The sequence below is a fragment of the Chenopodium album genome, chromosome 11 (assembly GCF_948465745.1).
Source record: "Chenopodium album chromosome 11, dcCheAlbu1.1, whole genome shotgun sequence".
Lineage (NCBI taxonomy): Eukaryota > Viridiplantae > Streptophyta > Magnoliopsida > Caryophyllales > Amaranthaceae > Chenopodium > Chenopodium album.
The window spans coordinates 55,109,070-55,132,757 of NC_137844.1; the positions used below are offsets into that span (position 1 = coordinate 55,109,070).

Consider the following 23,688-nt stretch of genomic DNA (forward strand, 5'->3'; position numbering starts at 1 on the left):
ATGCCTGTTTGTGTATAACTTTTGAAATAATAGTGTTCAACAAAATAGTACAAAGCTACGACTTTTACTAACAAAATTAGCTCTTAGGTAATTGCTTTACTTATCTACTTTAATATGTACAAAGTAGCAATTAATTGTATTGAACACCTTTAACAAAAGAAAACTATTTTAAAACTTCTAATAACACGCAATAATACCCAATTTAACTAAACGAATCCTAAATTGTACACCTTTTTTTTTTTATTCCTACGAGTACTAAGTTGCTAACTAATCATAAGCTTCAGAAAGAATTTCACTAAGAAAAGCAAAATCAAAACACCAAAAAAAATTAAAAGAAAAAAAGATGCATTTAAATTATCAGCCACACATTACACATCTAAGCTATAGTGTTTACAAGTCTATCGTAATGTTATTGTTCCTCACTTAGAGAGAAAACCATTAGCCACGTTCAGATAAAAAAACACACACAAACACAATCTTGTCCGCTTAACACACGATTCAAGAAAATACCAAAATCCAAATTTTCCTGCTAAAACACAGTACAATTATCCATACCTAAAAGAGTTGCACACTAGCTTATTAGAGGGGATAAACATATTCATGGTGGTACTGAGTTTCCAACCAGTTCAGTTTCGACCCAATATTGCTCACAGCAGTGTGCAGAGACATGGGAATGGCAGCAGGAATAAGCGAATGGCGATTCGTTGGCCTCAGTGTGGGATAGCAGAACCAGCAGGACAGCCTGCTCCTATGGGACAGAAGACAAAGTACAAGGATGGGTTCTTTGAGAGGGTATTCATGAATCTTTTTGCTAGGAAGATGGAGAAGTTTGCATCATCAAAGCGAAAACAGGAGACAGATGGATGGTTTAAGTATGATTACGAGAGTTTCGTGGATGTGTCGAAAAGAGTAATGCAGGGAAGGTCACGGCCGCAGCAGCAGGAAGTTGTCAGGGAAGTGTTGTTGTCTATGCTCCCTCCTGGTGCCCCTGCTCAGGTTTGTCTGTTCAGTTCCTTATCTTTTTCATAATTTAGTTAGCTTGCGCTTTATAGGCTTATGATTGTGTTAGAAGTGTCATTTCTTCCGGGTGATCCAGAGGATGGAACTCCTAACTGATATCGAGGATTAATAAAACAGTTCAATCTCCTAATCGAGCCTATGGAAAAAGTTACCCCTTAAATTCCCTTTAGCATTAGGGCCATTAGCTGAAATATGTACTGGAATCAAGACTAAGGAACTTCTGTATAATGTTTGCAGTTCAGAAAATTATTTCCCCCTTAGCATTAGCTAAAAAAGTAATGGAATTAAGACTAAGGAACTTCTGTATAATGTTTGCAGTTCAGAAAATTATTTCCGCCAACAAAATGGGCAGCTGAGTTCAATGCCGCCCTGACAGTGCCTTTCTTCCATTGGCTTGTTGGACCTTCTGAGGTAATATGGTCCCTTACCTTGCTTGGCACTTGCCTCCCCTTCCCCTTCCCCCACCCCCGTCCTAAAAGATGGGAAATTTTAATGCTTGATAAATTGATAGTCATGACATTCATATCATATGTTCTACTATAAACAAAGTTAGTAACACAAAATGCAATGCATACTATCAAGGTCAGGCAAGCAGTAAACATGTTATGTCTAAAATTGCAGCTATGTTAAATAAATAGTTCAGAAATGAACCTGGCTTAGCAGAGAAGCATTTCTTCATTATCAAACTTGTAGTTGTTCATTGGACCATTGTCTAAATCAGCCACTGACAAATTTAGTCCACAAAACTGAAAAAAGAGACAACATATAAATGCAGGATATAGGAATACTTGTAACATAAACTAGTTAGTTCATGATCAATAGTGTTGTTGCCTGTTTGGTCTTAGTAGGTAGTTCATGATCGAATAAAGTGGACTACTATGTTAATTGTTAAAACAACATGAATTCTTTGCTCTAAAGCTTAAATGCATGTCTGAATGTAGGTTATTGAAGTTGAAGTAAATGGAGTGAAACAAAGAAGCGGCGTGCTTATTAAAAAATGCAGGTAAGATGTATTAGAAGTTGGTTATCTATCAGTAATATCTAAAGCGACCCCCAATTCATTTGGAGGAGATTTAACTACTCAGGCAGCCAGGCATTGCAACTCAATATCTTTCTCCATGTCTCACCAGGTACTTAGAGAACAGTGGCTGTGTTGGAATGTGTGTGAATATGTGCAAAATTCCAACTCAAGACTTCTTCACCAATGAATTCGGACTTCCTCTAACAATGAACCCAAGTATGTTTCTGCACTCTCTCAGGTTCTACACAACTGAAAAGTGAAAGAAGTCGATTTTCATTAATTAAGTGGTGGTTTGGTTGACATAAATTATAAATATACACCTAGTTCACGAGGAGTGGAAATCCCTAAGTTCATAAATTCAAATAAATCATAGTACTTAAAATAAACTGTAACGAAAGTTGCTTACCTAGTCAACTAATCTCCCCTAAATAAGATTGTTCAACTGTACAATTGTTGGCACTCCGCCAATAAAAACTCCTTAGGAATTACAGCTCAGCTCCATGGAATGTAATACTTCCTCTTTTAACCAAACGACCACTAAGTGGTGGTCATAAATATCTAATGTATCTTAATTTCACTGGACTGATAATCTCTCATCAAAAAGAAATACTGAAATACTCGGTTAAAGTAGTTTGTGTACATTATTCTGTTTTTAGTAGGGGTGAGCATGGGACGGTTACCCATACCGTTAGTACTAACGGTTCGGGTACCCGATAACCAAAATGTCTAAAAGTGATATCCATAACCCGAACCGATAAGTTTGGGTAGACTTCGGGTACCCGTATTTTTGGATCGGTTATCGGATATCCAATAAGATATCTAATAATGATAATTAAACTTAATTATGTAGTTATTATGTAGTTTAGATTTTAATAAAATAGAATTAAGTAGGGAAAAAAAGCAAAAAAATGTTTATCGGATCAGATCGGGTAACCGTTAATTTTAAAATGATACCCTATAACCATACCCAATAACAAATTATCGGAACGGGAACCCAAACCGTTATGCTTATCGGATCGGGTACTCTAATTTTCGGAACGGTTACGAATCGGTTTTTCGGGTAGTTTTGCTCAGACCTAGTTTTTAGTTCCTCAAAATTGCTCCAGTAACATTATTAATGCTTAATTTTGATTAGAATTCGAAGATATGAGCTGTGAAATGGTTTATGGACAAGTCCCACCACCATTCGAAGAAGACGAAGTCTCCAAACAGCCTTGTTATAATGATCTATGTAAGCACAGAGAATTTCGACTAAATATTCAATTGAACTAGAAATGCAGTTCTCTGTTTTCTAACTATTGGCTTATGAACACAGGCTCCATGGCGAATCCTAGCGCCAGCCTTTGTCCCAAATTGCTATCATAAGAGAATGCCTACGCGATATCAGTTATTGTCTACTCAACTGCTAGCCAGAACCAGAGCTATGTAACTATATACTGAGATGACAACGTACATTTATACATGTATAGAAACAGATAAGTTCACTCTATATTGTCTACAAATTTTGTTCCTATGTGAACAATATTCATCCAATCTTAAGATCAACTTGAAGCGATGCTCGATATGTTCTACAAGTATATAAATTTACTAGGTAATAGGCTTTAGTTTCCCAAATATGTAAACATATGATGTACAGACTGCAGAACATAGCTAGCTGCTCTAGGGAGCTGATTTTTCTGCATCAACCAAACAGCAGTATCTCTGGCTTTTGTAATCTAAGGCCAATTGAATCATGTTTTCGAGTTTTCAAGACAGTAAGTGACAACTTGTATCTGTATAATTCACAGATTATGAATGAAATAAACTCTACTGAACTTGACAAGGCTCATAACATGAGGTTAACAGGTCAATTAGTACTACAACAGTACAACTCCCATTGTCAACTTTATCCACAAATTATAGTATTTACAAGTAGAAAAAGTATTTAATTGACTTTGAATTTTTAGTCATTTGCTTGTACTTTACATCTTTGTAATGTACTTAAACACTAAATGCACATTAAAATGAACTTTAAGATTTATTATCTTCATCGTGTCAAAATTAGCGGCCCATATGCACAATTAGCGCAGTGATGTGTAATTAAAAGGTAATTAGAGGAAAAGGTCAGTCAAGCATGTAAGAGGATGATTGTACCTGGTACGGAAATTCCTCAAATTGTTAACCAAATCTCCCTCGTAGCCTTCAAGAGCTATAGTCCTATAGAGTTGTAGCTAAGCTTCACAACTAACCTACCCAAAGCTCTCATTAGTCGCGAAATTCTTTTAAGGCCATCTTTTAGATGATCAGGGAAAGCTGATGTTCAAAATTGTCCAAAACCAAAACTATGAGTCTAGGATTATTTTAACTACTAGAATTTCACAATCATCTTAAAGAAGACAAAAGGTGTCTTAGGTCACAATTGATAGAACAATAATGTGCAATGCTACGCACCATGCCCTATGTGCTTAGGCGAATGTGGTGAACATAATTGGCGCTTCCATATTTGAATGATGCACCTACGGGCTACAGCCACGTTGCAAGTACACCTTACACAAGAAGGTATAATTCAACATTTTTTTGTAAGAGCGATGACATGATTTTTCAAAAACACGCAGTATAATAGTTGTTATTCATCATCCCTCCACGGCTCCACTTAACTAAAGTATTGAGTGTATGTATTTGAAAATGTAATCTCACATATCCAATCTATCAACCCGTCTTGTGTGTGATCCGGCTGCACCGTGTGACCCCTTATAAAAAACAAAGTAACCCCTATAACACTAACCGAGTAACCCATGTAATACTGACCGAGTAACTCCTATACCACTTGCCGAGTAACTCCTAAACACTGACCAAGTTACCCTTATTATATTAACAAAGTAACCCTTATAATGACTGGTCACACGGTGTAACCAATCACATATAAGAATTTGTGCCAATCTATATTTGGACATGTGAAATTTGTGACATATAAAATATTCCCAAGCTGTAACTAATAAAAATCAGAGGTAGTAGCTTGATACTACATGTGACCACTACAAATTCAAGACAAAGGGTGTAATAGATAAAACTTAACAAAATTACATCTTATAACATCCATTTTAGTAAAGGATCAATCTAAAACCAGAAATCCAAACAGCAACATGATTAATTATCGTCCCGATAAATGTGACTAATGATTTATGTGATTCTTTAGTAGTGCATGGCTATGTTATGGTACAGTACAAATAGTTAAAATGACATTAATTTTCCTATGCTAAGTCCTTTTCCTTAATTGAAGCCGTAAGTTAATGCTATTGGTACGCTATATATCAATTATCATGCCTAATTTGATACCCCTTTTTAGGAATTAAGATGGTATTAGAGCAAACACCCTTTTGACCCACATAACACCACAGTCAACGAATCAGCCTAGCCCATATGCACCAATATTATGATTATCAGACAAAAATCTCCAAATATGCAACAGACTCCAAATTATTTTCTAAACAAGTATAGAAATATTGGTCACGTGAAATTTGAGTCCTCAACTAATACAAGTATAAAGTCCATGATCCAAAAGTTCAAACTAAACCTGGATCATTCTACCTTCTCCAATTGTACTAGCTTGCACTCCAACATAGCTAACATGTGATAAGAGTCTTTTAGTCCGTGACCAATTTCCTCAATTTAGGCACCTAACAATGCCTTAAATTCCTTGATTTGCCTCTTGTTACCTCTAATACTTAAAACATGGCCCATTGTAGCTTTCTTAACGTGCAAATATTGTCTAATTAACTTCCCCTCGTGCACAAGATAATAAGGGACTGTTTGTAAATACTAATCATGTACACTAGATTTGAAATAGTCAGAATAATTCTACACATATTAAAAATTGTCCGTTTTGTAACATGACAATGTATGAGAATGAAATAGAGGGTATAAAGGGCCAAATTACAAAGGTACCGCATATAGTCCATTTTGTATTACCTTACATAAACGTATTCATGTATCCTATTATTATACATTACTTACAAAGTGTGATATGATCTGTCAAATAACAGTCTACTTCATAATTTCACAAAAAATTTCAATACGCTATGTTTCATCATGTGTTCATTTTTAAGCTACCATTACATAATTACTCGTACATTTCAAACATTAATACAATATCTAAGTGGTTGTTTAAAACAAGGTGAAATCCAAGAAAGACAAGAAATTAAACAGTATCCAAAGACCTATTTGTCCTATTACTCCTATACTCATGTTCATTGGCCAACATTATTCTCCTTCTTTCTTCCTTGACCGTTATAATAAGGTGCAAATGGACCCCACATTAGACCATTCAATACAATATTGCGCAGTTGATCCCGTGACACCTTTGCAACTTTCTCTCTTAACGACCAACGAACTCTGCCTCACTGATTATAATTCCAGAACTTAAATTAATTACAGTAGTACCCCGTGATCTCCTAATTATCCACTATAAATATTCAACCTTTTATACTAAACCTTTCAACATATCTTCTCCTATCTATTTCAACTAGTCTAAATCTCCCAAGTCCTAATGGCTAGAATTTCCTCCTTAACAACCTTATTCCTCATTACAATTTGTTACATTAGTGTAACAACTAGTGCCTTCGCCCCTCAGGATTACTACGATGCACTCCAGAAATCGATCCTCTTTTTCGAGGGTCAGCGGTCAGGGCCGCTGCCACGAAGCCAGCGGCTTAATTGGAGGGGTGACTCTGGGTTGTCTGATGGATCTTCTTACCATGTAACTAATTTACTAGCATGATATTTTATCTACTGAGAAATGTTGGCATGGACCTATTAGTAATATTTTACATTACTAATTATATTTCTTTTGTTCTGCATTTCAGGTGGACCTAGTAGGAGGTTATTATGATGCAGGGGATAATGTCAAGTTTGGCTTGCCTATGGCCTTCACTACGACAATGTTGGCGTGGAGTGTTATCGAGTTTGGAAGCTCGATGCATGACCAGGTTTCGAATGCTAAAGCTGCCGTTCGTTGGGGTGCTGATTATCTACTTAAGGCAGCAGCCACCCCTGGCACCTTATATGTTCAAGTGAGAAAAAAAAATGAATTCTCTAGCTATTGTTGCTACATTGTGTGTACATCATAAGCAGAAACTAATAAACGCAAAATCAAGCATGATAAAATGTTTTTAAAACACGTTTACTTAACGTTAATCACGTTTTATCTCACATAAATGTCATTTTCATTAGTCACAATACACAAGCTATTGTTTGGAGCTGTTTTACTAAAAGAGGATAGCAACAGAAAAAATTTGATGATAATTAATGCTAAAGACATGTTTAATAAGGCGTGTTTAAAAGTAGGAAACATAATTGCTTCACCTAAAAGAAGATTTTTCTAACACATAATTTGTAGGTGGGAGAACCAAACCTGGACCATCAGTGTTGGGAAAGGCCAGAGGACATGGACACGCCACGGAACGTATACAAGGTGTCCACACAAAATCCAGGATCTGATGTAGCAGCTGAAACTGCAGCTGCCCTGGCTGCAGCTTCGATTGTATTCAAGGATTCCGATCCTTCGTACTCGAGCAAACTACTTCACACGGCTATTCAGGTAAACAGACAGACTCAGAATGAACAACTTCCTGTTGAAACATAAAAATTAACATTAGTTAAGAAGGCTAAGTGAAAATCTTCAATGCTGCTGCAGGTGTTTGATTTTGCAGACAAGCATAGAGGCTCTTACAGTGATTCTCTGAACTCTGTAGTCTGCCCATTTTACTGCTCTTACTCAGGTTACCAGGTAAGTCATTTAACCATCTCTTCGCTTCATAGTCCTCGAAACACAGTCTGAAATTTCATTTTCTTGTCTTCAGGATGAGCTCCTGTGGGGTGCAGCATGGATTCATAAGGCTTCCGGTGACTCCTCGTACTTGTCATACATTCAGTCCAATGGTCACATATTAGGTGCTGAAGAGGACGATTTCTCCTTTAGTTGGGATGATAAGAAAGCTGGCACAAAAGTCCTTCTTGCCAAGGTATTTCTTACACACATTTCACCTGTTTGAACCCAATTTAGAGGTAAATATTATTAATCACTTAACATTATTGCTTCTTTTGACAGGACTTTCTGCAGGATAGAGTAGCAGATTTTCAGGTGTTCAAAGCACACGCCGATAACTTCATATGCTCCTTTATACCAGGAGCAAATGATTATCAGGCCCAATACACCCCCGGTAAGCCACTAAGGAAATGAATACAAATCCTGAATAACTAACACACTGTGTTACTTGGACTCGTGATTTCACCTCAAGTGTTCTTGTCAAATCTTCGCCAATATGACATAGATATAGACATTTGACACTACATTTTGAACCAAAGTCGTGTCTAACACTAGTACAACGAGTCCCAGTCCAAGTAACATAGTTAGCAGACACTTAGCACTTATTGATCTCATATTGTAGATGTCTCCTACAATAAAATATTTGCAGGAGGGCTCTTGTTCAAACAAAGTGACAGCAATCTCCAATATGTCACAACAACATCATTCCTCTTATTAGCATATGCCAAGTACCTTGGTAAAAACGGAGACATAACCTCGTGTGGCTCCTCAATAATCACATCAAAGAAGCTAATCTCCGTGGCCAGGCAGCAAGTTGACTATATCTTGGGTGATAATCCGGCAAAAATGTCTTACATGGTAGGATTTGGCAACAAATACCCACAACGTATTCATCATAGAGGTTCGTCCCTACCATCTGTACACACACACCCTAGTCGCATTGGTTGCAATGACGGGTTCCAATACCTCAACTCTGGATCACCAAATCCAAATGTACTAGTCGGAGCTATAATAGGCGGTCCAGATTCCGGAGACCAGTTTTCAGACGACAGAAACAACTATAGACAATCTGAACCAGCAACTTATATCAATGCACCATTTGTTGGAGCTGCTGCTTTCTTCTCAGCATACAATGAAAGATATTAACATTACAACATTAACATAGATAATATAAGATTGGAATTAGTATGTATTTATGAACAAGATTGACCATCCCTTAAAGAAATGCAAGAAAAATGGTCATTCTTTTTAATCAAGTAATAGAATCAATATCAAATTTCGTCAAGTTTGAAACAAAAATCACTCTTTGTTCATCCTTCGATTTATGCTCTGTACAACTTTGAATTACTTAACATATGTTAGTATGTTACTGGTACAATGTTACATAAAATCAATTAGTAAAATATCATAGGATTATAGAAACAAATGTTGATCACTAATTAGGCAAAAACTAAATTATGAGAACAGAAAAATAAAGAAGTGCAGAATAGCAAAATTAAATCAGCCAAAAACAAAACACTGAAAATAAACTAATCCAAAATCAAGAATCTGGAAAATAAGATCAGAGAGTGATCGTTAATGTACCTTGTTCAAAGAGCCAAGGCGTGATTTTTAAACCAACGCAAACCCGTCACCATAAAATTCCCAATTTCAATTTGTTACAAACTTTCGACAGAGTCGGGTCAAATGCTCCTTTGTGCTTTCTCATTGATTCGCTTGTTTATTTTTAAGAAGTGAGGTCCCGTTCTCTTTTTACTGAACTGAAATTATTTTTGCTGAACTTAAATTAATTTTACTGAACTAAAACTATTTTACCGAAATTATTTTTACTGATTTTCTATTATTATTCTTCTTTAAGAAAACTGAATTTTACTTAACTGAACTTATTTTTACTGAACTGAAATTATTTTTCCTGAACTGAAATTAATTTTACTGAACTGAACTTATTTTTACTGAATTGAAATTATTTTTACTTAATATTATTTTTTTCAGGTGAAGAGAACAGGACCTAATTGCCGATAAAATACAAGTTATATTACCTACAAATTTAAAATAATAAATAAAGCTTTAATTTTTCATTAAATAGTTTATATATTTACAAAACCCAAAGTATCACATGTGACTAGTCACACCGTATAATTGGGGTTATTTGGTCAGAGATTACACGGATTGTTAGGGGTTACTCGATCATGGCCCATGGACTACTCGATCAATCAGGGTTTTCTAAGTCAATCTATATTTTGGGGTGTATCAGCAGGCCATACGGAGTCCCCTTTTGGTCAGCCAACAGAAAATGCGGTGCTAAGGGTTGTAGATTGTGCACAACTAGATACAACACATGGCTAATCCCGTTTGCTATCGTGTCAAAATTTTTAAAAAGTCTATTTTCATATTAGATTGTGTCGTGTCACGGGCTTCCTCAGCCCAATGCCATAGTTACATCATACTCCTAAAGCATTAGTTTGGCAGAATTATATAGAGAAAATTGCTAGTGCTACACTTATAACCAACAAGGACAACTATTAGTAGTGTAAAAATAAGACGATAAAAATAATGGATTCTTAATTTCTTATAACTAGTAATAGTGTAGGGTGAGCTCAGAAGAACAATCAAAATTGAAAATTGGACAAATAAAAGGGGGCAAGGGGATTATCGTACCAGCTAATTGAAAACTATCCAATTTACTAATCAACGTGTTGTAGTAAGTAGTAAGGGTTGTTATTTGGTAGTCGTTTCAATTTGACAACAGGTTAAACTTGTGTGTTATAATTAGTAATCTATTCATAAATGACCGACTCCAAGCAACGAAAATAACATGAAATTTGAAACCTCATTTTGTTTAGAATCCGTATTGTTCTACACTTCTACTCCGTATATTTGAAGTGAAAGAGGACACAAATCGAGTTGCAAATTGATGGGATGATGAACGACCAAGCAAACATGTCAAAACCAAAAAATACGGAGTACGGGCCTACGGGGTACCTATTTGAACTAAATTATCACTACACTCTACAGTATGGATCTAATGTAACGTAGAAATGTAGAATGGAGTTTATTAAAGTCTACGAAAAAAGTCTAAGTCTTGGTAAACCATACGAAGCTCAAATAAAAAAAACAAATGGCATGAAAATTGTGGTGTAAATTCCAAAGCTCAGAATTTCCTACTCCTTTCTCTTCATTTCCTTCCTTCTAAATCACACCAACATCTGTTAATCACACCATTAATTACATTATTAATTCATCTTCCCCTGCATTTCTCCCACTATCAAATCTAGGTTTTTCCCCCTTTTTCTGATCCGATCTCCTCTAATCGGATCTCATTCTACCCAGAATTCATCAATGGCGCGCCACCGCATCACCACCCTAATCATCTTCTTCCTTCTTACCCTGTTTTCTCTCTCCTCCGCAGAAATCCGATCAACCAAGATCAAATCTGACAATCGACCCATAATACCCATCGACGAATTCGGGTTTACTCATACGGGTCGCCTTGAACTCAACGTCACCGGAATCACCCTCTCCAACAACAACAATAACCTCGATTTCTCCAAAGTAGGGTTCTTCCTTTGTACTCGCGATTCATGGCTTCATGTTCTCGAACAGCTCGAAGAATCCGAAATCTCTTGTGCCCTTGATTCACGTCTTGTTAAAAAGGTTTACACCTTCAATTCTCTTACCCCTAATTCTAACTCTTTTGGGTCGCTTTTTGTTGAAACTGATTCTGATCAATATACCCTAGTTTTCGCAAATTGTTACCCAGAAAATCTGCTTCTTTCGATGAATATTAGGTCTGCAATGTATAATCTTGATGGGAAAACCCGGACCCGGGATTATCTTTCTGCGGGTCGGACTCTTTTGCCCCGGATTTACTTCTTCTTCTCAATCATTTACTTTGGTATGGCTGTGTTCTGGATCTATGTTCTTTACAGGAAGAGATTGACTGTGTTTGGAATTCATTTCTTTATGCTTGGTGTTGTGATCATGAAAGCTTTGAATCTTCTTTGTGAAGCTGAGGATAAGTCGTATATTAAACGCACGGGTAGTGCGCACGGTTGGGACGTGTTGTTCTATATCTTTAGTTTTTTGAAGGGTATTACTTTGTTTACTTTGATTGTTTTGATTGGAACTGGGTGGTCGTTTTTGAAACCCTATTTACAAGATCGTGAGAAGAAGGTTTTGATGATTGTGATCCCATTGCAAGTCGTGGCGAATATTGCTCAGGTTGTGATTGATGAGACTAGTCCTTTTAATCAAGATTGGGTTACTTGGAAGCAGGTGTTTTTGTTGGTGGATGTGATTTGTTGTTGTGCTGTTCTGTTTCCGATTGTTTGGTCGATAAAGAATCTCCGGGAGGCGGCTAGGACCGATGGGAAAGCAGCCGTGAATCTAATGAAGTTGACCTTGTTTAGGCATTACTACATTGTGGTCATCTGTTACATATACTTCACTAGGGTTGTTGTCTATGCACTTGAGACTATTACTTCTTACAGGTATTTGTGGACTAGTGTTGTGGCTGCTGAATTGGCTACACTTGCTTTCTATGTGTTTACTGGGTACAAGTTTAAGCCTGAGGCTCATAATCCTTACTTTGCGATCGATGATGATGAGGAGGAAGCTGCTGTTGAGCAATTGAAGCTTGAGGACGAGTTTGAACTCTAATGGATTCGTGTCGTAGTTGTAAACATGTTTGCATTCATAGTACAAGGTATAGTGATCCAATTCGATTGCAGCTCTAGACTTGGTTACTGATGTGAATGTTTGTTCCTTCAGTGTAGATGATAGTAAAGCGTAGTGATTTTTCCCCCCAGCCCCTTATAGTTGAATATGTTTAGGTATTATTACTCATTGTCCATTCATATTGTCATGTTGTTATGGACGATGTTGACTTTGCTTTGATCTGCTTAAAGGATACTATTTTACATAAATGTCATAAGCATACAATGACTTGTATCTCTTATGCACAATGCTGTGTTAATTTTGATTGTATACACTTCTCTACTTTGGCGCTGTTGTGGTAAAGTTTTGTTAGTCTTGTTTATCATATGCCAGTTGCAGGATATCTTTATTGAGTTCACATATTCTGATAATTATTGACGTGATTGAAGTTAATTTATTTGGTAAATACTAGACATTCATTATCCCCTGCCTGTCTCTGTTTTTTCTCATATGTATTTTCTGGTTCATAATTGCTCTGTATCTCTTTTTTCCTATGTACTTGTATTAGTTTGGATTCTGATGTTGCTGGAGCGTGATTGTGTATGAATTACAAGCTGAAGGTTGTTTGGCTGGGGAAGTTGGTCATTGTCTGATTTGATCGCATCATGGCTTAGTTTAGTCAGTTAGTTTAGTTTCCGATGGTGTAGAATGTGTTAGTCGTGTGAATCCTCTATATTCTTTGCAACCATTCATTGCCAAAAATTCAACTTTACTGTTGAAGGACGCATTAGTGGCACTCCTAGCTTGTTTAGATGTGGCTCATTAAGAACTAATCTTGTTGCATGATGTACATATTCATACAGGATGTCATGTCATGGCTTACATTTTGTTAAACTGGATTAGTTTTGTTATGGGTACATGTGTAGGAAGCCAATGTTATTTGTTTTGGTTCTTGAGAAGGTGAGAATGGAGAAGGGAAAGAAGCATTTGTCTCATAAGAATTGTTAATTCGTCATAAGAAGTTTTTAAACCTTAACATGCTGCAATTACATAATCCATAGCTGTAATCAAGAGACTAAAACTTTACTGGTGCTTCATCATTTTGCTTCTTATGGCTCTGTCCCCATAGAGCTTAGATCTGTACACTTCCCTCTTTTCTGCCTAGGCTTGTGTGTTTTTGTGGGAAAGACTTGGTGGCATCTTGGAATAGTTTTCTACCAACAGAGCCAGTTTATGACCTGACCAGATAGCTATTGGTTGCTTATTTGCACCTGTCGCTTGGCTAAAGTAAAGGTCTTAAAGTATGAGCATTAGCTTGCAGTGCTTGATTTTAGGTTCTTTTGAGCCTGCTTATTCAACTTATTGCCATTAAGTGTGTGCGGCATTCAACTTTACTAGGATGGAGTTAGTTTTAATATTCTCATTGTGACAGGGAAAATCTAGAGTAGCTAGTTGCTGACTTGATACAGGGCATTGAGTGTTGAATGTGTCAATTTAGTTACTTGGTGTGATAATCAATTAAGAATATGTAGAGGGAGGTTATTGAGGTAAGATCCTTTTAGTTTGGTGTCACCAGAGTATTAGCAGCATCTTATTAATTATAGATTTATGAATAGAAAGGAGCTTCTAACAGGTCGTTTCAAAATTGGGATGTACCCTCTGTGACTACAACTTGGTCAGGAAAATGTTAGGCTTATTGAGTTTGGTCATATACTCAATAATGATTTTACATGTATTGGATCCCTATTCTTCATCCCGGGTTTTCTGTTGAAGATTTTGGCAGGAGCAAAGGTTTCAAGATTTAGTGATCATTGAAAACTATATAATTTTCCGGCTTCATTTACTGAACTCTGTTGAAAGTGTTTTTGGCCTTGAGTTGGGTACACTGGTAGTTGTCCATTGTGTGAACCATGTTAAAGTGATACGCGATACAAGGCAATCTGCATGGTTTGTCTGAATTATGCTATCAAAACCATCGTTTCTGCTAAATGTTGCAGTTTTGTTATTGGCTCCTTGTGAACAGGAAGCCTTAGATCATTTTCTATATGTTTTGGTTTCACAAAATTAAGGTTATACAGTAACATGTTGCAGATACATAATCTCTTGCTGTTGAGATTCTAGAAGTCCGCCTCATGGATTGGAATTTTCTTACGAGTAAGATAAAATATTTGCTTATTTAAATGCCAAGTGGCATTTTCTGCTGGTTCTACAAAAGGAAGGCAGCTTGTACCTTGAATCGTCTTTATTTTCTTCCACTTTGTGTTGATGAAAATGGCTCCAAGGCAGTTTTCCATTATCCTATAAATTGTCCATTATCTTAAGAAGTTAAGATTCAAAACAGATGGTTTATTGTTATTTGCACATTTAGTTATGCAGATTGCCTTTGTGTAAATCAAGTTGTCGCGTTTACAAATTACACTATCAATATCACAATTGCATTCTAACGTATAGAGTAATATAAGTCCCTAATTTTGTAGACTCCAACACGTACCTTACCCGATACAAGCTATAGTTCCCTAAATTAAACATCATGCACATGTCCAAGAATCGTATGTAGCTGAACACCGTACGTTTACATGAGGATTGATGTCATCGGGGTTTTGCAACTAGTGCTGTTCAGTCTTCACCCGATTGCCTATTGTATCAAATAACTTCTATTCAAAGTAGAAGGAAAAGCAAGGTTTCACAAATTCTCTGTTATTTTGGGACAATTGGGTAACAAGGTTTTCCAAGGTTAACACCTACTCTTTGGAAGAAAATTCATTGGATTAAAAAGAAGTTAGATTATAAATCTATGTAGGTCGAATTAATCACAAAAACGTAAGGATGATGATTGCACAATTAAGATACATAGGTCATGTTATTTTTATTTTTATTTAAAAGTATTCTTCTACATATTTACCAATAGAAAGAAGTATGGTTACTTTTAGTTTCCACATAGCTATCCAAGAAGGATTTGTACCAAACCCAATTTTGACTTGACAACGTGTTTTACGGGTCTTCCATTCACTACAATTATTTCTTAAAAATAATGTTAACTATTTTAAGGTATAATTGATTATTCAACCTAGGTGGCGTGGTTTGAAATCGGGATTGAATGCAAGATGGTATGGCTTCTTTGTGAGATTATAAACCCCCATACTTATGTGTTTTGTGTTAAAAACAGTTCTGGACCACAGCCGTAACCAAGAGATCGAGAGAGTTCAATTCACAAGTATAATGAGGTTCCATACCAAAACTACATGACAAAGAGAGAAATAGTCTCTTAACCTTATAAAGTGAACACGACTTTTGTGTTTCTTCAATGTGAGATACACTTTTCAATGTTTTTTACACTCTTTTAATATAGACAACATTTTCACTCACATGTGGCTTGTTCATGGACTCAACTAACACTCCTCTTTACATTTGAGTTGTCTATTATACTAGTTCAGATTATAATTAAGTTCAACACAGACTCTTATAATATAATAATTAGGTCTAAACCGCACACGCCACAACCCACAAGTGAGTCTGGATCACAAGTATAAGGAGTTTTACTATTATTTGTCAAGAAAAAGTCAATAAGAAGTTATCTAGAGATTTTTTATTCCCATGTGTCCTAATCTCCTAACTCAGTTGTGACAAAACTGAATGCTTGACTGCTATAAAAAATAAAAAGTGATTTACTTGTTTAATTGATTAATGTAGGAGTCTAGGACTATCTTAGCATTTTCTTTAACTATATTGACAAGCCTAAGTGCACTGAAAAGTAATACATTAAAATAAACTTAGCAAGGTTCTTTAAAATGTAATTAGCGATTGGTGATCATTGTTAAACTGTACATAGTCTCTAAAGACTACTACAATAGTGGAAGTCAAATTTTTTAGAATTTTCATTTTTAAAATTAATCTTTTATTTTAATTTTTTGTTTCTGAAAAGTTATGTGCTATAAATATCTAGAATTTCTTGCTTAATTCATTTCTCACCATTTCTACAACTATCTTTTTATATTAGCTTCTTACATTATATTCTTAGCTTGTTGTCTTTTCATTACTAATATTCCTTTTAAAAAAAATGGGGTTTAGCCTAAAGTACAAAACTATCATACTTCCTTTGATAATGATGTTGTTATTTGTACTTGGCTATGGTCAAGATATCAACTCTAGAGCAACCTATTTTGGTCAAGCAAATCCAAGTATGCCTTCTTGTTTGAGTTGTTTCTCTATGTTTTAGTAGCATGCATGGTATCTTAACTTGCATATTAGAGTGATGTACATTTTTTTTCACAGTTTAGGTCCTTAAAAAAAAGTACGGAAAAAAAAGGTTATTTATCGGTCATTTAAGTACTTTTGTGAAAATGATGGTGCGTTTAACTTTATTTAAGTTTTTTTTTATGTAACTTTACCACATACTTTAGGTATATATGTTAGGAAAGAAATTATGTAGTGACTAACTATTTCAATGTATGCTAAATTAAAGGGCAATTATATAGGTAGCTTTATTTTATGGTTACATATAATAAGCATTATGCATATTCTGAAACGGTGTTTATTTGCAATTCTTCATAAAAACACGGAAGAATCGACGTAATTAATATTTTATTTTGTACTTCGTATATTAGCTTCTTATATTAGGTCTGTTCACTTCAGCTTTATTTTAGTTCAGTTCAGCTCCAATTAGTTCAGTTCAATTCAGTTCATTTCAACTCCAATCAGTTCAATTCAGTTCAGTTCAGCTCCTAATTTCTTTCTCTCGTAAAATATTCATTTCAGCTCTATTCAGTTCAGTTCAGTTCAGTTCAGTTCAGCTCCAATCAGTTCAGTTAAGCTCTAATCAATTCAGTTCAATTCAGCTCAATTTAGTAAATATGAACATGCCCTTAGTCAATAGTCCTTACGGCTATACTATATGTTTATTAATTCTTAAAAGATATCCTATAGGCTAATCTAAAATCTAAATTATCACTCTTTGAAGTCCATATCAATTACTTAATAATCTTCAAACTAATGTTTTTGTAGGATTAATTAAAATATTAAATTTCTTTTCTTTAGTAAATAAAGCATAAACTTTATGCTTATGTTTAACTGTTCATTTGATAATTGTAAACTAAATTATGACATGACTAGTTATTGACTACGTGAGTGGCTGAAAACATAATTGATATTATGGACTTAATTGCATCTATCAGATGGAGCATGTGGATATGGAGATTATGGGAGAACTGCTAATAATGGTTTTGTAGCTGGTGTGTACAGACCTTACCAAAACGGCATTGGATGTGGTGCTTGCTACCAGGTACTCCCTCCAATTTATAATATATTAATAATGTTCGTCTATTTATTTTCACAAATAGACGGATTTTTCTACCGCAGTCGTTTGAAATATGACTACCTTATTATTTTAATGATAAATAATATGAGCAATTCATTTTTTCACACTATAAATTGGACACAATTATTATTCTAATTTCTACAATGCAAATATAATTTTTGAAATTTTCAATCCAACATAAAATAAATATTTTTCGAGAAACAATGAAATAAGAGTAAAAATTACATAAATAAAACTAAAAATTTGATAAATTAAAAAAATGTTGATAATAATATTTTATAGCAAAAATAGAGTTATATAATTAATTATTTGGATAAAAATATGTTAATTATGAACTATATAATCATTAAAATATTATGATAGTCATATTTCAAACGACCACCGAAGAATTTTCAACTTTTTTTTTTTTTTTTTTGCGGATTTTAATGCATATATTTGATCATTAATGATAGAGTATAAAACATATTCTCGTGCTCAACCATCAGCTAGTATGTTTTGCAAGAATATGTTTTATACTCTATCAATTAATTAATATCCCGATTTTAATAATTACTAGGTAAAGTGCAAGACAGGAGAATGCACACAAGATGGGGTGGTGGTGGTGGCAACAGATTTTGGGATGGGCGATAGGACAGATTTCCTATTTCCGGCCAAGACCTACGCTAAGATGGCCCAACCCGGGTTAGAAGCCGAGCTGCTCTCATACGGCGTCGTTAACATCGATTACCACCGAGTCCCTTGCACCTTCGGTGGTTCAAACTTCACTGTTAACATACATGAAGCCTCCAGATACCCTAACTACTTAGCCATTATTATCACCTATAATCCTAGTCTCTATGACATTGTTGGAATTGAAGTTTGGCAGGTTTGTTTATTCCTCCCTTTTATCGCCTATAATGTAGTCTTTATGACGTATACACACCACACACGTGTGGAAGAGCACGTCATGATAAAGTTATGAGAAAAAGAATATTGAAAGCTTAGAGAGTAAAAGAGAAAGCTTAATTATATTAATACAATTCTTTAAGTATATATAGTACATTAGTATTAATAATCAATAAAATACGACTAAATACATTTAACCAAGTACATTATTAACTAAGAGTTAGGGATACACTTTGATTATAAGCTTAAGGGAATAAATCAAGGGATTACACATATTATAAACAGTACTCTCTTTGTTTTTTATTACTTGTTTCATTTCTCTATGTGCGACATGGTTACTTTATATAGCTTAATGTCATGTGTTGAAAAGGTCCGAATCAAGCCTTGGGGATTCATACGTCGTACAAGTGATCGACGCTTGTTAGTTGTTACCTAATAAGGAAAATCTTATTAGGAAAATATCAGTTTTTGGCCCCGATATAGGCAATACTTGGTAGGTACACTTACCACACGGTACACTCTTACAAAGTTACAAGTAATTTGTTTATTGGCTCAATTGGGCTTCATACTATTTGAAATGCAGGAGGAAACTCAAGAATGGAAACCCATGAGAAAGCCATTTGGAGCAGTTTGGGACTTGGAAAATCCACCAAGAGTAAATGGAGGTTATTATAAAGTAAGATACTTGCTTCGAGCTAGCAACACTAATGCTGCCACGTGGGTGGAATCACCTACTCTTATTCCTGCTAATAATTCGCAGAAAGGAGCTGATTTTCAGCTTGCCATTAAACTCTAATTGTTTCTATTAGCCTTTTTTATTGGTCATCACCACTCTCATTTCTCTTTACTTATCTCATAAATTAGTGATTAAATAAGATTATGGACCGTTACTTGAATTACAATTGTGTTGATTAATACTACTAGCTAGTACGTATTATTAATTTATTATGCCTTAATAATGAATCCATATATTGGTTTTTTACTAAAGTGAATTAATCAAAACTTAATCCGTTCGGCATTACTATTATTTTCAATTTTTTAAATAACACTTCCTCCATTTTTTTAGTTGACAGCGTTTGACTTTTACACTATCCACACAATACACTTTGACTCGCTTTTGTGGTTTATAGATATGATAAAACATATTCATGTGAGATCTCGTTTGAATAGCTTTAATGTATATTTTATTAATATCCATTTTTTATAATTTTACAGTGTTGATAGTTAAAGATATTAATCGTTAAAAACATGCTTTGACAAGCGTGATAATAGAAAGGTGTCAACTAAAAAAAACAGAGGAAGTATATAAATAAAGACTTTTTGAAAGAAGTAGTTAAACTTATTAGAATCATTATTATTCTGAAAACTGACAATAAAAAAGTCAAAATTTTAAAAATATACATTGAAGACAAATGCGTACAAGGGCTACAACTATATACCCTAGTAGATTGTGTTTTAAACTCTAATTTGCAAGAGAGGGATGTTGCACCATTACTAAATCATCTTTATGATGAGTGGTCAAGCGTTAAATACTACCACGTTCAGTTTAAGGTGAACCGTATAGAATTTTTGATCACTTTCCTTGGTTTATCATTATTTTCTCGACTTAATTAACCATCTTTTAAAATACCGAAAGATCAAATAGTAATCATTATTCTCTAATTCTAGTCAAATACTTCGTAGTAATTTAATTAACCATTGTATGGATTTAGCTAGGGAAGGGGGAGTAGCATTGAAGTGGTAACTTCTGCCGATTGAGGGACACCCTGTATGTCACCTTGGCCAGGAATATGGCAGGCCTTTCGAATTTGGTCCCATTATGCCCCCTGCTCACTACACACCAAGCTTTGACTGTTTAAGTCTCAAGCATCTGAAAATCCTTAGTGCATATTTTTTGTATGAATTTAAGAAAACAAATAAGATGAAGAAAGGGTAATGAATCTATTGTATCATCCTAAGTATAAATCACAAAAACCAGAGCTGCTAATTTTCGGACACCAACTTTACACCAAAATACTGCTCTCCTCAATTGAATTTTAAGGTGTGCGGTTATCAAATAAAGTTGTGCAGAAATCACTTCCCTAAAATTAGTCATAATAAAGATTGTGAATAATGTCAAAAGTCAATTTATGTCAATAAATAAATAACGGCGGATCTATGTATTAATTTTTATTCGAAAAGTAGATGGGTTGGCAAATAGCTATGAAACTTTTGTTATTAGTATTATTATAGCAGGAAGAGAGGCAATAATATTAGTGATTCCATTTTAAAGGTAATTGAATTTCATCAATTGAATTTGAAGTAGGAGTATAGGTGATTCAACCAAGATGACTCTAGTTTCAATATTTTACTTGAAGGATTGATTGATTAGTTGAGAGTTGGTGTATTTTTATTTCAATCAATTAATACATGAAAGACTAAAATCCCTAAAAGAGTGCCATATTTGAGTGCTTTATAGTCCGGACTAGGAGTATTAATTAGTAATTCAGCAGATACCAATACACGTTACAGAATCATTTTTCTCATGTTTTTTTTAATACAAAGTAGTATAATATAGCCTACATTAATTGGGTGTAGAACTCTAAATAGCAGGAAAGGAAAATGGCAGCGTCTATTTGAAGTTTATGCGCCCATTTTTATTGGTTGGGACCACTTTTCTTCATAAGAAGGAGAGTAGGGAGGATGATGATGGACTTATGGTATTGAGAACAATCTTTCCCTTAAAAAGATTAGAAAATGGTAAATTCTTTTCTTAAAGAACAATGAAACTCTTAAGAATAATAGTGTAAATCAGTTGAGACAGAGGTGGATCTAGGATTAAGCAGGACACTATTAATTTTTCAATCAAAATGCAATACGAAGTATATTTTTTGAAAATGGTAGGACAAGTGTCACCCATGACCTCATTAGATCAGCCTATGATTATGCCATTATGGGGAGGAGACTGATTTCATCATAATTCATACATATACTAGGAACTAGGGAGTGCTTGATATATATGTGTTCGATCTATGAGATGGAGTTAACAAATAACCTCTATACTGTGAAAAGTACTTGACATCTATAACTTTGTCATGTGCCGTGAAAATTAGTACCAAATTCATTTCCTTAATCAAACTTTGTAATTGGTTTATGCTCATAATGCATTGTAATTATTTGCCAATCCAATCTTATGCGAATGAATACAAAGAGAACAACGTTAGCTGCAAAACTGAACATGTTTAAATGTTTTTGCGGTACCTTAATTATACTCACGCACATGGATTGTCCTCTCACATTGAGTCTTACATTGTTTCAATCCTACTATCTTACACTCTACTAATGTGTGATGTCCATATAGATACACTTGGTCAAACACCTAACATATTCGCAATAACGATGGCTTAAAAAATATAAGCATTGCTTTCACTGTGTATTAAAAGGTATCGTGTACAATCAATTATTTATCTATATAAAACATCAATATATATAGTAGTATTTGTCAAATTTAACTAGAGCACTAGCACTAATTTTCATTACATTTCAATAAAACCATTTTCTCTTCTCCACCATTAGTCCGCTCTTATAATTTATCTAGGCATGTATTCCGAGTGTCCCTGGGATTGGTGTGTATAATCTATCTCTTATAGAATAACAAACCAATCAAAGGTTTCAACCATCGACAAACTTTTGGTTTATATAAATTGTGACATAAAATAAAGCATCAATTGCAAAATATATACCCTTAAGGCATCAGTTTATTACCCATTATAGTTAGGATTATGAGGCATATTAATGAGACTTTGTCGTTTTGATGTTGTGGGTAATTGTATTATAGGCTCAAATCCTGTTTTTCAACAACTGCGTAACTGCACTGTATATGGTCCAACATCAAAGAAATCCAAAGTCTTGACTTTGATATGATGTTACATAGCATGCTATGTGACCAAGCAATAAGACTATTAAGACATTATTATTCCCCACAATTTCGCCTAAGTGGAACCTAATCACAATTCACAATCATGCGAATAATATGGTTTTACAGTATACTTTCGGCCATCTGATTTGGCTCCATAAAACTTTATTACTTCAAACATTATTAATTATGAAAATGTTTGTGAATTTCATTCAAACCTATATTATACGTAGTATTGGATAAGGGTTGAGGAATATATTTAACTAATCTTTGTCCAAGAAATTGTATTTAAATACTTCTTTCGTTCTTTATAAATTGCGAAATTGAGAGTTTCTTGTTTGTTAATGCACAATTGACATCATTAATATTCTTGAAATATCTTTTAGTAAAAATTAGATTGCCAATGAAGTACTTGTTAAAAGAACTAAATGGTCTTGAGTTACTGCCTGTTCTCTTCAGTTTAATTTCAGTTCAAGCCCAGTGCAACTCCAAACAGTTCTATTCAGTTTAGCTCCTAATTTTCTTCTCTCATTAACAATTCATTTTAACTCTATTCAGTTCAGTTCAGCTCCAATTAGTTCAGTTTAGTTCAGTAAATCAGAACATGTAGAACCTGTTCTCATTGACTGAACTCAGCTGAACTGAATTGAACTGAACTGAACTCAGCTGAACTGAACTGAACTGAACTGAACTGAAATGAATATTTTATAAGAGAAGGAAATTAGGAGCTGAACTGAACTGAACTGAACTGAACTGAACTGAATTGAGCTGAACTGAACTGAACTGAACTCAGCTGAACTGAACTGAACTGAACTGAATTTCAACGTAAGAGAACAGGCCCGTAGTCCCTAACTATTTTTGGGGTCTTTGTTCTCTTTGGTCAAGGGAGGTTTGAGGTAGTAAAAAGAAATGATTGACTATCCGATCAAACCTCTAATAAAAGTGTTAAATTGAAAATGGAAAGTTCAAACAACTAACTTGACAAAAAATCGGAGTACTATTTAATACAGTACTTGTATTTTAATTGAGAGATTTGTGATAATTATTAAGGATAACTTACTTTTCTATCCTAGAGCGAGTGCATCAAATTTATT

At 34.6% G+C, this 23,688-nt stretch overlaps 2 protein-coding genes and 1 pseudogene across 3 annotated transcripts; all 3 read left to right on the plus strand.

The window, feature by feature from the left end:
- Positions 1–419: 419 nt before the first annotated feature.
- Positions 420–3,845, plus strand: LOC145567810 (beta-carotene isomerase D27, chloroplastic-like). 2 transcript variants are annotated; one of them, XM_081627196.1, is made up of 6 exons: positions 420–996; positions 1,339–1,431; positions 1,962–2,023; positions 2,151–2,257; positions 3,186–3,272; positions 3,357–3,845. In XM_081627196.1, the coding sequence occupies exons 1-6, from the start codon at positions 601–603 to the stop codon at positions 3,404–3,406; spliced, it is 795 nt and encodes a 264-aa protein (XP_081483322.1). In that variant the 5' UTR covers positions 420–600; the 3' UTR covers positions 3,407–3,845. The 2 variants fall into 2 exon arrangements, with proteins under 2 accessions (XP_081483322.1, XP_081483321.1); XM_081627195.1 differs by having other exon boundaries at positions 422–996; positions 3,177–3,272.
- Positions 3,846–6,542: 2,697 nt separating this feature from the next.
- Positions 6,543–9,128, plus strand: LOC145567809 (endoglucanase 1-like). The gene is made up of 7 exons (XM_081627194.1): positions 6,543–6,776; positions 6,883–7,089; positions 7,416–7,616; positions 7,713–7,805; positions 7,879–8,040; positions 8,127–8,238; positions 8,494–9,128. Exons 1-7 carry the CDS (start codon positions 6,567–6,569, stop codon positions 8,988–8,990), a joined length of 1,482 nt encoding a protein of 493 aa, XP_081483320.1. The 5' UTR covers positions 6,543–6,566; the 3' UTR covers positions 8,991–9,128.
- A 1,790-nt stretch (positions 9,129–10,918) lies between these two features.
- Positions 10,919–12,853, plus strand: LOC145569275 (protein CANDIDATE G-PROTEIN COUPLED RECEPTOR 7 pseudogene; annotated as a pseudogene).
- The last annotated feature ends 10,835 nt before the right edge of the window (positions 12,854–23,688 follow it).

Excerpts from the sequence above, each read along its gene's own strand:
- LOC145567810 (XM_081627195.1), top strand. The coding sequence starts at position 601 with ATGGTGGTACTGAGTTTCCAACCAGTTCAGTTTCGACCCAATATTGCT. Across the intron at positions 997-1,338 it reads CTCCTGGTGCCCCTGCTCAG|TTCAGAAAATTATTTCCGCC; the intron begins GTTTGTCTGTTC and ends TAATGTTTGCAG. Across the intron at positions 2,258-3,176 it reads TCCTCTAACAATGAACCCAA|AATTCGAAGATATGAGCTGT; the intron begins GTATGTTTCTGC and ends AATTTTGATTAG.
- LOC145567809 (XM_081627194.1), top strand. The coding sequence starts at position 6,567 with ATGGCTAGAATTTCCTCCTTAACAACCTTATTCCTCATTACAATTTGT. Across the intron at positions 6,777-6,882 it reads CTGATGGATCTTCTTACCAT|GTGGACCTAGTAGGAGGTTA; the intron begins GTAACTAATTTA and ends TCTGCATTTCAG. Across the intron at positions 8,239-8,493 it reads TCAGGCCCAATACACCCCCG|GAGGGCTCTTGTTCAAACAA; the intron begins GTAAGCCACTAA and ends AAATATTTGCAG.